Source organism: Alligator sinensis, unplaced genomic scaffold (assembly GCF_000455745.1).
Source record: "Alligator sinensis unplaced genomic scaffold, ASM45574v1 scaffold599_1, whole genome shotgun sequence".
Classification (NCBI taxonomy): domain Eukaryota; kingdom Metazoa; phylum Chordata; order Crocodylia; family Alligatoridae; genus Alligator; species Alligator sinensis.
In genome coordinates, this window is record NW_005841968.1 from 1178924 (window position 1) to 1195006 (window position 16083).

Below are 16083 nucleotides of genomic sequence, written 5' to 3' on the forward strand. Positions count from 1 at the left end.
CAACAGACTCCCCATAACAGCCCTGTATCACATTGCTAATGCTTTTCATCCACAGATCTCAAGGTCTGTTGAAAAGAAAGCAAGTACAGTGGATTCCGCTTTATAGAATTGCTGGTTAATAGAATCAGCTGCTTATTTGAATAAATATGGGAAAACCAAAACCATGTGTATATTATTACATGTAAAAATCGCTCATATTAGAATCACAGTTTTCGGGTTTTGGAATCGTTTTACCGGAGAAGCCTGGGGATTTTGCAGTTTTGTGAGGAGCCCTCCGCAGGCGGGCACATTTCCAGCCTGCAGGGGCTGGGAGGGAGCGGGAGGGCGGTCAGGCACGGGGTGCCATGTTCATGTATATGCACATGGCCCCGGGCAGCTGGAGAGCAGCTCCCACAGGTAATTGGGGGGCGGGAATTGAGCCCCCGTAGGGAGGGAGTTGGGCAGGGCTGGGGCCCCAGTGGGGATGGGATGGGGCTGCAGGCAGCTTGTCTCAGGGGGCAGAGGGTGGATGCCAGGCTCCCTGGCAATGCACCCACTTTTTGCATGGTAGCTTTGAGGGGCACAATCCTGAGCCGCTGCACTCATTGCCCACACCACCCCCACCCCTACCCCATGCACAGATCTGAGGAGTGCAGGCCCCCCCCTCTCCTCCAGGAGTGTGCACTGTGCTGGGGAGCTGGCTTCACCCCCCACACCAGAGCCCACAGTGGGCAGCAGCAGGTGGAGAGCTGAGCTCCTGCTGGGGGAAGGCACCTGCAGACCTGGGTCCCTGGCCCCGTAGCCCTGGCAGCTGAGGGCCCCCTCCAGCAGGGCTGGGGGGTGAGGGGGATAGGGTGGTGGGGAATGAGAGGCATAAGCAGGGCCGTGGGGGAGGAGTGAGTATCTGTGTTCTTAAAAAAACAGGTCCCCTTTTAATGGAATCAGCCGGTTAATAAAATCAAATCACCACATCCCAAAGCTATTCCAATAAGAGGAATCCACTGTATAATTTCCTCCATTTTACAGGTGGAGAACTGAAAGGCAGAAGAGATCAAACAAGGAGGAGTCAGGACTAGATCCCAGAATCCCCACTGTTTTACTCCCAGTTCTATCTATACCTTATCTACACTGATTCTTTGCAATAATGCAAACCCGGGAGCACAATTTCTGGACTATCATGGGTACATCACTCCACAAATTCTCAGAGGAGATTGAGGTGTACAGATTTGTTCACGTCTTTTGTACTTTTTCTTTCTTCATTTCTTATTTCTTTATTTCTTTTCTACTTTTAATCTTTTCTGCTTTTTAAAAGTTCTTTAAGCAGCGCTGCCAGCGAGACTGGGAGAGGGATGAAGTGGTAAATACATGAGAAGAATCTCAAAGGTGTAATCTCCCAAACAGATTCATGGTCATGGTAGATCAATATGACAATATGCCTTTAAAAATTAACATCGCTGCATAAACCAGTATTATCCAGCCCTTTGTGCGCTTGGCTGTGTTCAATGAGGTTTTGTATTTCAGTGTGTTTTTTGGCAAAGGTTCGTATGCTCAACCTTAAGTCAACACTAAATCTAACTGCACAGTTATTGTTATTAAAAGTGTATTCACAAGTTCAGGACACACTGAATGTCATTGAAAACAAGTCAGTGGCAATCTACAACACTGAGTATACCAGGCAGGGAAGAGGGGTGCTTTATGAAAAAGATACTGCTTTAATCAGGGTTATTTCAGATGTTGCAAACTTGATTTTCTTCTTTGCAAACATAATGAAAGGGATGCCTTGCTTCTGCTTGACTCTGTCTTCCTTGTGGGAACGGATGGTGAAGGCTTACAAATACATGAGCAGTATTTTCACAGTGACTCACACCTCAGTGCAACAGGCTTCAGACTGTGACGGACAGCCAACCAAGATGGATGTAAGCATACTTGAGGAGCAGTATGACTGTATAAAACAGAAGCAAAAGCTGCAGACACACATTATTGTATTTAAAACAGGTATGCCTTGGATTCTTAGACTAAGCTTTATAAACATAGAAATAAAGGAAACTGCTGTAAGTCTTGAATAACCTGTGATACTTCTGTACTCCTAGCACAGCTTTTAAGAAAAGTACGAAATGGATAGATTGTCTTCACGTCACTGACATGTCCTTCTTTTCTTCATCCATTTATTGAGAAGTAGTCTAAAGGGCTAAAAACTTAGAAGGGGAGGTAACAGAACAACGTAGTTTTTGTTTGCAGCGGATTCATATTGTGAGACAAGGTTTGAAGTCAGTTAAGTACCGTTCCTGACAGGATATAGATTTTAGTTTTCTTAGATACTAACTACTTTGTATTTCTTGTCAACAACGTCTGAAATAGAGCTGTTTTATTACATCTTTGCTTTCCCAAGTGCTTGCTATATGGTTAAACAATACTGTACCTTGCACTTTGTTTTTTTACTGTGTTTATTTAAAGCAATTTGATCTGAAAGACTACCCGAAGCAGGAACAAAATCAAGTGTCTATCTGAAATCAGGCTTTTGTTAAAAGTTAAACTGGGAATCAATGTGGATGTCTTTATCACGCTGCTTTCAGAGTTGCTTGTTCAAGGTATCTTCCTTGTATATGATTTGGAATATATGCCCACAGAAGAACAAAAGACATGTGACATCCAGCTACCACACCTGATAGGTTTTGCTGTCATAAATATCTTAAATTGTTGTTATAATATGCTTAGAAATGACATATTATTATGCTCACTTTTACTTTCTAAGTTGATCTGAAGAGCCATTAAAGTCAACAATTATTTGATTAAGTTTCCTTATGAAACAATTAATTGCCGTTTGAACAGAATTAATCTGCATTTAAGAGTTTGTTAGTTATTTCAGGCATGAGCAAAATGCATTTGATACATTTAGAATTCCCAACTTGTGCTTAAATAAGTGCTTTTCAACCTTTCTAGCTCAAAGCACCCCTGAATAGGCTCAGGCACCCTTCAGAAAATGTCAGCTTTTAACTTTCATTAATTTTGTGACTATGAAAACATAATAGAGCAATTCTTCTGCTGTAAAGAACTCAGAAAACCCACAACAGAGAATGGTTTTGATACTATGGATTCCTGTTTGAAATCTGGGTTTCTCTTGTGAATCATGTGTACGTGTTTGCTCACCTAATAGCACTAATATTACGTGACACCCTCAAAAAGATCTCATAGCTGTTCTCACAGCCTGAGAACCACTGGCTTAAATCTAAAATAATTTTGTGCATGTTTTGGTGGGGAGGGGCTGAAAAGAATTTAGCCTATTTCATTCTTTACATTTTCTATGCATTTTTCCCACCGTTCTGGATCCTGGCTGACTATAAAACTGCTGAAAAAATTAATTATATGACAGGTAATAGATGCAGTTCTAGATCTCCTTTCACTCAAAGGCCCTGAAATACAATTCTAAATTAAGTTGTAAACCCATGTGAAAAGGAAAATGGTATGCATACAGATGGATACCTTCATCATATACTAAAATACAGCCACCTCTGGCATGAAACACATCACTTGTTTCATGGGCTACAGAAACAATACAAAGCAAAGGAAGTACAAAAGAGCTTTACATCCAGATGAAACTCCAAAGAGACTTTGGATAAAAGGAAAGCAATTATCTGAGTTTAAATTTGGGCAGGGCACCGAGTGAGAGCTAGATCCAGACTGATAAACTAGGCACCTAAAGGGCTTTAGGATGAATACAGAATCTAAGTCGCAAAAAGTGATGCAGAATACCACCACTCCAGCAGCTCCAAATCCATTGGGCTGTCTCCATTTGGGAATGCATTTTTCCTTAAGTGCCTAAGCACAGGCTGACAAGGATTCCTTGGGTGAATCTGATATCTTTTATTAGACCAACCCAAACAGTTGGAGAATAGTTATTAAGCAAGCTTTCGGGTTCAAAAACCCTTCGTCAGGCTAAGGAAGTTTCAGCAGTTGGTGTGTGCTCTTCCTGGATGGAAGGTTTTTGAACCTGAAAGCTTGCTTAATAACTATTCTCCAACTATCTGGGTTGGTCTAATAAAAGATATCAGATTCACCCAAGGAACCTTGTCTGCCTATGTCCTTAGACCAACATGGCTACAACCTGCACCCCGTAAGCATAGGCTGCCACACACAGAGAAGTGCCCCAATCTGAGCAAATCAGCACTTACCCCACCTAAACTCTACTGCAATTCAGGTTCAGGAGGGTAATGTCTAATCTTCACCTGAGTGTCCAGTGTTAGGCCACACACTTGGGAATAGGATTATGGTCCCTCTCCTTGGGACTGTTTATGCCTTTTATATTAGAAAGTCATTCAATTAATAAAAACCAAAAATAATCCAGAAAGCAGGGTCTGGAACCCAGGACTCCCAGCCGAGTCCCCTAACCACTATGCTCAGGACTGCCCAAATGCCCCAGTCAGGCGGTTGTAGCCCTCCTTCACTCCTCCAAGTCTGTGGTTCTCAACCTTTTTTGTCCCAGGACCCATTTGTAAACATCAATGGCCAGTCCCAACCCACTGCCCCTCACCCCCAACCTGCTGTTCCCCACCCTCCGAGTGCGTGGGGCAGGGAGGGGTATGTGAGGGTCATGGGGGGCCCCAAGCAGCCCTTTGCAGGCTGGAGCTCTGCCAGATTGCAAGGGGAAAACCACGGTTGCCCATGTTTTCTCCTTTAAAGGAGAATCCATTTTTAAAGTTTGTTCGCAACCCTTTCATATATTCTTGCACTTTTGGGTCATGACCCATGAGTTGAGAAATGCTGCTTTAAGTGACTGCTTTTATTTACATATGGTGTTAATCTCAGCCATTTTTATCTGGTATTTAGCTGAGACTGTACCTTCTTCTCTCCTAGAGTTGAGGAGGGCACTTTGTGCCCCACAGCCTAACATCTCTCCCAACTATATAGTGGGTCCAATAAAGGATTATTGCCAACAAACCTTTCCTCTATCAGTTAGCAGGCTATAAGATGCTGTACAAACACAGAGATCAATAAATGATTTGTTCCACCAAACTTTCTCATTTGGCAAATGTATGGGACTCTCAGAGAGGTTAATATTCTTATTTGAAGTAGCTACACGGCCCTGACCAGAACTGAGGATTTGATTCCATGCTTTTAAGTTTTGCAAGGTGAGGAGGCTACTGCACATCCAATTGCTTCTGGGTTCTCAGGTAGCAGCAATTTCCAAGCATCGCTTCTTTTATCTGGGCTTGGCCAGAAGGCTACGTTCTTTTTCAGATGTGGCCTTGGCTACATGTAGTCTGCCTTACCACCTCTAGGGTAGGATACTGCAATGTCCCTCTCATAGAGTGCTGATTCTCCCCGCATCAGGGAGAGGGGAGATAAGCACAGGCTTCACTGAAGAGATCCAGGCTCTTCTCTTCCAGCTGCTCCTCCTCTTCTCACTCACTGCAGCACAGGCTCTTTCCTGTGCACTATTCCTCTTCCTTTTTAGCCTCTCTTCAAGCAGGGTTTTTTTTAAATGTGGTGCCACTCAACTCACAAAAGTTATGGAGGGACGCCTCCAGTGTAAAAAGGTTGAGAGCCATGGTTATAGAGTTTTATCTTCAACCTATCAGGAAACTGAAACTGGTACAAAAGGAGAGAACTGATTTATAAGGTGTTCTGTCCTAACTGCAAATTATATAGGTGGTCAGTGATCTCCATGGCTAACAAACTGTTTCCACATGAAGTTTAAGGCACCCGAGATTTTCAAAGGAGCCAAACGGTGTTAGGTACCCAACTCCCAATGGAATTCAGCTGAAGCTATGTGACTTGTGCCCTTAGAGTCCTTTGAAAATCCCAGCCTAATGTCTTTGTTTTGACCAATAAACAAACTATTTGGGTTCTGCCTATATGAAAGACTGCTGCTGCTTCCATGATACGAGAGTATTTTTTCTCATGCCCCCTGGTTGAACTGGGAGAGGGGTGTCATCTGCCTCCAACCTCTGCTTGCAAGAGCCGTCAATTTGGGAACCTTTAAAACACAAGATGCACCTGTTCTTCTGGGTTTTAGGCTGAAGGCTTAATAATTCGGGAAGGCACTTGGGAACATAGTTTTCTTCTGTCCCTACTAAGAACAGATGTGGTCACACTTAAGTCTCATCCTGATATTTGAGAAGACAAGGAAGGCAGCAGGCTTTGAAACTCTCCACTTGAGAAAAATAAGGCAGTGAATTCATTGTGTATGATAGGCTTGGAAATGAAAAGTGATTGTTGTTCTGGGAACTAGACTGGGAAGGACACTCAAAGTATATAGTTGTGTACAGCAATTAAAAGGACCTTGCCTGCAGAGAGCTTCTTCATAGTTTCTAAGGCTATTGTGAAAGTCAAACAACACATGCTCCTTGGAAACCTTGAAAAATATAAAGACCTTGCAGTAATAGCCCTTTATTTAAAAGTGCAAGTTAAAAAGGACAAGTAATATAACATGCTTGCAATGAGGCCAGTGTAAGTAATACTTTAACAGCAGAGTTCAACGCAGTGTCAGAAGATTAACCAATGTAAATAAAAGAATTACCTTGGAGTGCGGGAGAGTTACGTAATATACTGCAGATGTAGCCCATTGCATATGTACAGCCTTCAGACTTCTCTGAAAAGGTCATCTGTGAATTCTATGCACATAACCTCTTGTAGAGCCTAACTGAGTTAAAGTAACACCGTACATCAACTTTCAAAGCAACAATACTTTACACGTTCTCTCATCCTTAGAGAGAACTTTTATAAGTGTCTTGGAAGAAACAGATTTTGTTACTGTTTGATAGTTCCAGTCAAACAAGTGGATCCGACACTTCTGTTTTTATTGTAAAGACCACTGCACCAGAGAAAAAAACAATTACTAAAATGTTATAGGGAGAGTCCCATTCGCTTCCAACAACAACAGTTCGATTTTAAATCCTAGGCTGAAAGGCTGAACTCCCTGTGATCCACTTAAATAACTTTATTTTATTTTTAAATATAGTCAGTAGTTTTCTATCCCTATTATTTGTTTTAATATTCCTCAGACTCCAAACTTCAACAGGTGTCTCTGCAGGTAAATCAAAGTAGTGATTGAAGACCAACATCCTTCACAATTTCCACTTTAAGCAGGATATACACTAACTAAAATATATATTTCATTATTACTTGTATGTTAGTAAGTATCAAATGTTTTAAGTGTAAGGGCTCAGCTTCCGGTCATTTTAAAAGTACAAAGGTCTTCAATAATTCAATGACTGCATATACTAAAGCTGCTTTTACCTTAGTAGTAATATTTACCTTACATCTTATACATTAATAATTTATCATATTTACATAGTGCTTTACAAATATTTAATAATGGTAAATTACAAACATTTAAGAATAATCAGAGATTAGCTATAAATCTCATAAAAAGAAAATGGCAATACTGATATTCACAAGGCACAAATACAAAAACTCGACCCCTGTCCTGTATACAGACCTATAGATCAGGTTGTCTCCCATGAATTAAGACACTGTCAAATTCTACACGGACCTGGATCTTCTGTAAAATCTAATTATGCTCAGTGGAGGCACTGAGAGTTAAGTCAGGGTAGAAACTGGCTCTAGCAGTCTCATTACTCGAGGCTACAATTATATGTGATGTTATTTTCTTAGTACATTTCTGTTTTAAAATAAGCAAATTTCCTAATGAGGTGACTGTAGAAGGCATTTGCATCTCTCACCCCCTGTGGGTGAGGGAACAGAATGAAAGCACAGGTGGGTACTACTTAAGCAACCCTAAGTGGCCAACATTTTGCCTTAAATTGCCTATGGTGGGGGAATTCCAAGCTGAGCATCTGTCTGCCTTGATTAGATAATATACTGCACCTATATCTGCCCTGTCCAGCTTAGAGTTTCCCTATGTATTAGGTATCACCATTACTATACTGTGTGTTAGGTTAAAATAAATCTTGTTTTGCACTAACAAAATCTGATCCCATCCAGTAAAAGGCAATGAGAGGCATACACACTATATTTCTAATCTGTGAATAAAGTACATCAAGAATCACTGAAGAGACAGAGTATCTACATTTCTGGGATAACAGTGACTTTATGCATATGAAAAGAACCCATACTTCTCAATAATTTTTTCTCATCTGTGAAAGTCAGCTGGCAAACTCTGTTTACATAGACCAGGGGCAAGCAAAGTGCGGCCCACAGGCCAGATCCAGCTGGCAGTGGACTCCATTTCCCAACAGCCCCTGCCCACACAGCTGGATCTGGTTTCCATTGACACCCCAGCAGCAGCTGTCCTGCAAGGCTGGCGTTTCCATGGAGATTGGCCCCAGCAGCACTTGCACACAGCAGGGTAGGGAGCTGCTACGGAGCCGCTAGGATCTTGCGGCAGTGATACCATGGCCCGGAGCCAGGGCAGAGCCACAATATGCAGCCTGCATGCTTCAGGCCGGGGTGTGCAGGCAGCAGATCGCAGCTCTGCCCTGGCTCCTTGCAGCAGTGACAGCATGGTCCAGCATGGTCCAGCCTGCATGCCCCTGCCTGGAACATGCAGGCTGCAGGCTGCATCTCTGCCCTGGCTCCAGACCGTACTGTCACCACTACAAAATCCCAGCAGCTCCAGAACAGCTCTCCGCCCTGCCACGCACCCTGCCAGCACGGCTGGGGCCAGTCTCCATGGAAACTCCAGCCTTGCACTATTACAGCACAGCTGCTGCTGGGGTCTCCATGGAAACTGCCCCCAGCCATACAGGCAGGGGCTGCTGGGAAATGGAGTCCAGCCACTGGCTGGATCCGCCGTTTTGCCCACCGCTGATATAGACTCTAGCTCAGCACAGTATTTTGTTCATCATTTTTATTATTTGACTGACCTAGGGAGCAACATCTATGCATTCAGCACTGTATAGGTGAATAAGAAGCATCATCCCCCTTCACCCACACAAAAACAGAACTTGCACTCCTAATAGGCAGAACAACCACCACAGACCCACTGGTCCTTAAAAACCTCTCTGCTTGAATTTATGCTGTAGAAACTGGATCTTTAATTTTTGCCACAGTAATAATGTGTATATATGTATTTTCTTCACAGGTGAGAATGATTCTGATCATGACGAATCAATGGTCAATGCAGTTCTAATTAATAAGAAAGTAAGGAAAACAAAAGCATTTAAAGAATGCCTTCATGTCAGAAACGTCAGCCTGGAGTTGACTTGCAATGGCAACATAGAAGACAATTCAGCATGGCGTACCCACTTAGGAATCCATCGACTAGTGCAAGCTGGTTGCCAGAGAGGTTGTGATCTTTCCCACTGCAAGAACAAACCATGTAGCTTTGACAACGAGAGACTGACTCTGAAGGAAAATATCACACTGCCATGTGAAAAATCACAAACAATGAATGAACAAGCCACAAAATTACCTGATGAACTGGAAAATTCAAGTGCGTTAAGCAGTCCCACTGGTGAGAATAGTGGCTCCATTTCAGACATCAGCCAGAATTCTCCTTTGAAGTCAGTCACTTCAGCAATTTGGACAGATCAACGGATTTCATCCACAAAATGTATGCCAGCTTCCAACAAGCTAACCTTTTACCCTTTTCCTCAGAAAAAAACACCCAGGATCTCGGAAGCTGCAAGAAGACTTGGATTATATGTCTCACCATAACAGAATTTCCATAATATTTAAGATGTAGTAAGAAATTTAAGTAAAATTTCAGTAGAATAAATTTTAAAGTAATTTTGATTCACTTGCTAAGGACTTAATACTTTACACAATGACGATCTGCTTATAGTGTAAAGTTTCTTAGAATGTAGTCTGTTAAATAAGTAGCACTGTCATAAAGGGTGTTGGTCAATAAACAACAACTATATAGCATCATTAGGATACCCACACTCACATTTATCTCATCAAATATAGGAAGAATTACATAACTTAGTTCAGTTTGCAGTTATTTCACTACTGATATTTACTGAATAAAATTTTATCTTAACAAGATTACAAAACATTTGAAGGAGCTGTAATAAAGATTAGCACCTTCAAAAGCAGCTGATAAAGCAAAAAGATTTGATGTTTGAACAAGCAACAGAGGACGCAGGTTTTAGAACATGGTTTTTTTATTCATTTACCTTCAAATGTCATTTATGATAAATTGTCAGATGTATTTTATAATTAGTGAATAAAACCTTCAGTATTTCAATTGCCGTACTTGATGGGATTAATACAGTAAATATCTAAATACTATTCATAAATTGTGCATTGTTACCTTGTGTTTTTCCAGCAGCTTACTGAAAACATACACATGTGTTTTCTTTAACTACAGTGAGAAGAATTTAGGAATACTGTACTGATGTGGTTTTAAATGAAGTAAGGAAATGTTGCTACCTAACAAAAACTGCACAGGGTCACACAGATAGATGTACAATACAGTTTCACAGGAGAGGAACAAACAATTTCTTGCACTGTTTCAACATGGAATGAGATAGCCCTAGAAAATAGTGAACATTGGGCATGTCTACACAAGACACTATGGCGCCATAGCATTGCCAGGAACAAACCCGTTGCTACTGCATGGTAGCGTCTAAAAATAACCATGCAGCGACAGGACTGCGCAGTAACACTGGTTGCTAAGCAATCATTTGGTACTTGGTTAAGTAAGTACTAAATGACTGTGCCGTAACAACTACATAGTCCACCGCATGTGTAGACACACCCACTGTAGGGAACAATCTTGCACTGGCCAGGGAGTCCATCAGATGTACATAGCATATATTTCTACTCCTCCCTTCTGATTTTTTGATACCTTATGCTAATGAAAAATATTTTCACATTCCAAAACAAATTATTAGCTAGATACAGACATTAAAAAAGCCCAAGGCAGACCTGATTTAAGTTGTACAGTTTTCTGTAAGAAGCATAGCTTAGACCAGTATTATGTACTTCAACATTAAGTCTCATACTGAGAAATAAGCTTCCAACTTGACTTGTTACACAGCCAAAGTTACTTAAAGACCCACTTACAGGGGTATACTGCCCAGAACAGATAAAGTAGAATTTCAAAATAACTGTATCAATAGAACTTCCCCTTATGAACATGCTATTCTAGAATAATTGTAGTATAAAATTACTTTTATTCCAGAAAAACATGTCCAAATAGGTAAGTTACATGAGTATAGCAAAGGCAGAATAATTACTCTGTTATAATTTTGCCAATCAATCTCTTGATATAGATAAATCCTTTATATAGTAAACTGGGAACTGCATAAGGGACAGTGGGCACATTTATACATTCATTAATGAGTAGTAGTTACTGCGCATTTAGTTTAGTACTTGCTTAATGAAGTACTAACTAAATTGCACCAGCAAATGGGGTTTTTTGCAATGCTGACTGCGCAGTAGAATATCAGCATGGTTTTTGCCCAGCGTGCTACCGTATTTTATAACCATGATGACAGAACAACACTTTCATATTCAAACTGCCTTAAAAAAGTTAATGAATGCTAATATGGTTGTAATAAACCCATTTTGTTGGGATTTTTGTTTGATATAACACTCCTTTTAGTTTATGGGTTGGGAAGGTAAATAAGGATATTAAACATTGCTCAAGATGTCTTCTTCCTTCTGTTTAAAAGCCTGATCCACCACAGAACTAAAAGGCTGTGGTTTTTTAAAAAACCAGTGGTTTCAACAGGAAATAAATTAGGCACTAGCTCTCCCAGGCTCATAGAATAGTAACCAAGAAATAGCCAGTAAAGTTTTTGCTATCTTACTCATCAAATGAAAATTAATTTATGCAATAATAAAACATAGAATATATAACCAGCTTCCGCTGAGTAATCTGAATTGCATTGTTTTGTCATGTGAGCTCAGTTGGAAAGATAGGATAAAGTGGAAAAATGGTTAAAGTCCAATTAGCTCATTTAGGGCATGTTTAATTTCTTTTGCTGCTTCTAGCTTATTCTTTTGAAGGAGCTAGTTTGAGCTATCTAGGCAAAGAAATTTTCTTGTTGCTGTTGTGATAACTTTATCAATGTTAAGATTTCTGCCAGGATAATTATAGTTTTTTTTACTTCAAACATTTAAGTGTAGACCATACCTAAGCCTTTCCTCCCATCTGTCTTGATGTAAAAGCCAAACGGTACCAAGACATGGGTTATCTTTTAACACAGACACAGCCTGTGGAGGTCATCCTGGCACCTTCCACCCCAGGGTTTACTTCTACTAACTATTTTGAGGGAAAAACTACAGTGCCTTGTCTCTGCGCATTTATTTAGTACCTCGCATTAAAGGTAATAAATTTAATGCGCAATAGCAAAAGCACATTAATGAACCTGTAGACATGCTCAGTGAGCAGTACTGCTGCTCTGAGGTTATAGTCGAGTATCATTTTTGTTGTCTCTAGATGCTCCAGACACATGGACAAAAGCTCCATTTTAGTGGGCTAAAAATTAAAAGAAAAAAATGAAAATGTTTCTCATGACTCCACGGGTTCTTATAAAAATCTTCCCCCCCCTTCATTGATAAGGAGTATCTAGATTTCACATCGCACAATCAGACCATGCCCTTTTATTTTAAAACAAAACAGACTAAAAGAACCCAGCTAGATGGCTGTGAATGACTGGATCTCATGTTAGGTAGAGACTCCACTACAGCTACATCACTTACAGTACCAAAGACTCTCAGTGAGACTAATAAAAATCAAGCCAAAACCATTTTGCAAAGATGTTCCCAATAAACATGGGAATATTCCAAAAATGCAACTATTGCTACCATTAAAGATTGTGCACAGATTTAATAAAAATTGTTTAGAAACCAGTTTCAATAAACTAGAGCTGCTCTCTTGTGCAGATACATAATTACAAGTTACGTGTTCTTTGCATGGATGTAACATAACTAAACACACACCCAGCCTACCTTAATTTAGGGCTGATCATATAAACTTCCACTGCAATAAAAAAATTGCATATTAAAAACAAAAATCAGTAGATCTGTTGTAGGCACCATCAGACCAATATAACAGAGTCCACACTAAGAATCTAACCTGCATAACTATTTAAATGTTTAAAAAAATCATACCTCTGAACAAAAATAGTCTGGCCATATTCTGGGAGTTGCCCAGCATGTTGCAAAGTTGTGCCGCAGGGCCTATATTTGGATATATGTAAGAAAAAAAATCTTATTATTACTATAACTCTTAAAAATATTGCAGGAGGCTCTTTTTTACCAGACTATTATAATATATTTTGTAAACTATTTGGTTACATGAAAAAAATGTTGTAGTTAAAACTTAAAATCTTTAAATATTGCACACTTAAATTGGGGAGCAAACAACTGTCCACATATAAACAGACTTGTTTAATAAAGCAATGTTTAGAACAGATTATATAAAAATATCAAAATATACTTCTATTGTGTTCTAATGTATAAAAATACATTTCCAATCCAAACAAAAATTCAAGACACCAGAATTTTTATTCATTTCCTCTTCTGTTCCTTCTCCATGTGTAAAACAGAGAAATACCTGGATATCAGCAAGAAAGACCCATTTTCTTCTTCCAGATATATCTTGGTTGAGTAAATGAGTCCACAGAAGTAATATTACTGCCCATTATTTGCAACCTTCTAATAAAATGTTTACCTGTTGTAGATCATTTTTCAACCGAAAACCTCAAAATATCTTTAAAAAATCAAGAATCACTGTCCTCATTTTACAGATGCCCAAGCTGGATCACTTTCAGGGCCACAACTCCTGAATCCCAGTTCAGAGTACTATTAATTGGACTGACCTACCTGTGGGAGTTGCATTCAGTAGGCTCCAGTATGTAGCATCATAAGGCTGGTGACATTCCTAAAGCTGTTTGAACGGAGGTCTTGTCTCTGGGAAATTTGGCCAGCCTATCTGATATGGGATAGCTCTTATGAGAATGCTTTATTGTAGGATTATTATTTTGATAAGAATGATATCAAAATAACTAGTCTATAATGCGAGAGGCAAACATTCTTGTGGGTGACATCTTTCATTGGACCAACTACATGGTTGGTATAAATCAGTGATTCTCAACCAGGGCACTATGACACACTGGAATGCCTCGAGATCCTTCCAGGATGCCACACAAAATGTTATCATTGTTAGGTGCGCAAACATAATTCATAAAATAAACCCAAGGATTTCCAATAGGAATACAGAGTTTTAAAACATTCTGACTTGTTGTGGGCTTTCTCAGTGCTTTCAACAGAAAAATTGCTCTATTATTTTTTCATAGCCAAAAAACAAATGAAAACTAAGAACAACTAGCATTTTCTGAGGGATGCCTCAAGTCTAACAAGGGCCATCTTAAGCTTAAGGTTGAGAACACTGGCAACACATACGGGGTGCACACAGGTGCAGGTGCACCTCGAGATTGGCGATGCATCCCCTGAAAGAAGTACCACCAATGCTGCCAGCAGCACCTGCGGGCAGTCGCCGCTCACCACCCCACCTCCCCTCACTGCTGACACCACCAGCAGCATCTGCGGGCAGTCACCAATCGCTACTGGTTGCCGGTGTCAGTGGCATCTGCGGGTGGTGGCTGACCACCGGTCGGCACTCCAACCGCCCCCGCCCTGCTGCTGACACCACTGCGGCTGCCTGCAGGAACTCCTCGCTTGCCGCCCCCATGCCCCCACTGCTGCCTGCGGGCGGTTGCCATGCCCCGCCAGCCTCCAGGGGCACACGTCCGTTTATGGTGAGAATCACTAGTAGAGACAAAAGCAAGCTTTTGCGTATCACAGTACAGGTTTCCCTCCCTTTCTGCAGGTTCTGTATGTCCAAATTTGCTCTTATGCGACCCTTTTTATACCAAAAATTCACTGTACGCAAGGTAAATTCACTCTTGTGCGATCCCTGTAGTGGAAACAGTCAGGTGCTTTGTGATGTGCGTTGTGGGAGTGAGGCACACCAAAATACAGTCTCCTGCGTGGATCCGTGCTCCTTGTGAGTGATCTGCGACATGCGTTTCTGTAGTTACCATCCCCATTATGACAGTGCCCTGTGCTTGTGTGTACTGTCTGCTGTTGCTGAGTACCAAAATTGGCTTGTAAAAGTGGTAGAAATGGGTCTGGGGATCAGTACAGTTAAGGTCTTGGAACATATCCCTATTTATTACATTGTAAAGTGGGTTCCCTCTTTGCAAATTCAAGTTATGCACCACTTTCCAGGAATGCATATACAACATACAGCAAGGGAAACCTGTACCCTTCCTCGGGCATCTCATCACCTTATTCTAGACTGGTTATGTCCTTTTCTATTAGCTACGCAGGAGAGTACGAGTCAATCCCACCCAACTCCAGGGTTCCTGCAAATGGCAAGATCACAAACTGACCAGACGCCAAGTGGCGGGACACGGAGCAAGGGGACTAACTTATACTCCACCTTGATCCTGCAAACCACCTGGGACCTTAGCTGGAGCTCTCCACAAAACCATTGCCATGGACATGTATCTGGTGCATTTAATGGACACCCCCAAACACCAGCCCCTTCTGTCAGCAAAGGGAGTCCCCGGCACACACCTATCTTGAGTGCACTCCTCTTCACCCCCTCAAGATGCTGGTGCTAAAACTGTGGCAGCCCCTTATTAGATGGGACCCTCTCTTTTTTCACCTTTGTCTACACACTCCCCGTCAGCAGCTCCACCGAGTCTCAGGGCCTCCTGATCGACCTCCTCCTGGCCCCGGCTACGCTACTGCTCTCTTCCCCACCAGGGGGGAGAACGCGGGTGGCTGCCCCTCACCCACGGGGCAGCGACTCCTGGCTCCTCAGCGCCCCCCTTGAAATGTGTGCGATTAACCTCTGCCCCTCATTCCTGCCCCCGTTTTACGCTGTCCCATGGAAGGAGTCGCCACACACCCCAGCCGCCTCGAACCACGGGGTGGGGAGGCAACGCATCCTCTGCAACGCAACACCCCCCGCACCACGGGAGACCGACTGGTGCCACCCAATGCGTCCAGATCTGGATTTGGTGGGGGCCTCTTTTTGTGCCCCCGCCCCGACGGGCTCTGGGGCGGGGCCCGAGGAAGCGCGGCCAAGATGGCGCCGGCGCCCTCCCTCACGTGACCTCCCCCCACCCCGCGGCCCTTCCGGGCTTCCGTAGGGACCGAGCGGCGCGTCGGGGGGGG

The 16083-nt window shown here is 42.0% G+C and overlaps 1 protein-coding gene across 1 annotated transcript; it reads left to right on the plus strand.

Moving 5' to 3' along the window:
- The first annotated feature begins 312 nt into the window (after positions 1–312).
- CUNH9orf152 (chromosome unknown C9orf152 homolog) lies at positions 313–11720 on the plus strand. Its single transcript, XM_006020763.2, is given in 4 exon segments — positions 313–396; positions 1006–1974; positions 9023–9534; positions 9536–11720. Coding segments are annotated over 3 exon segments (1095 nt in total). The 5' UTR covers positions 313–396; positions 1006–1481; the 3' UTR covers positions 9626–11720.
- The last annotated feature ends 4363 nt before the right edge of the window (positions 11721–16083 follow it).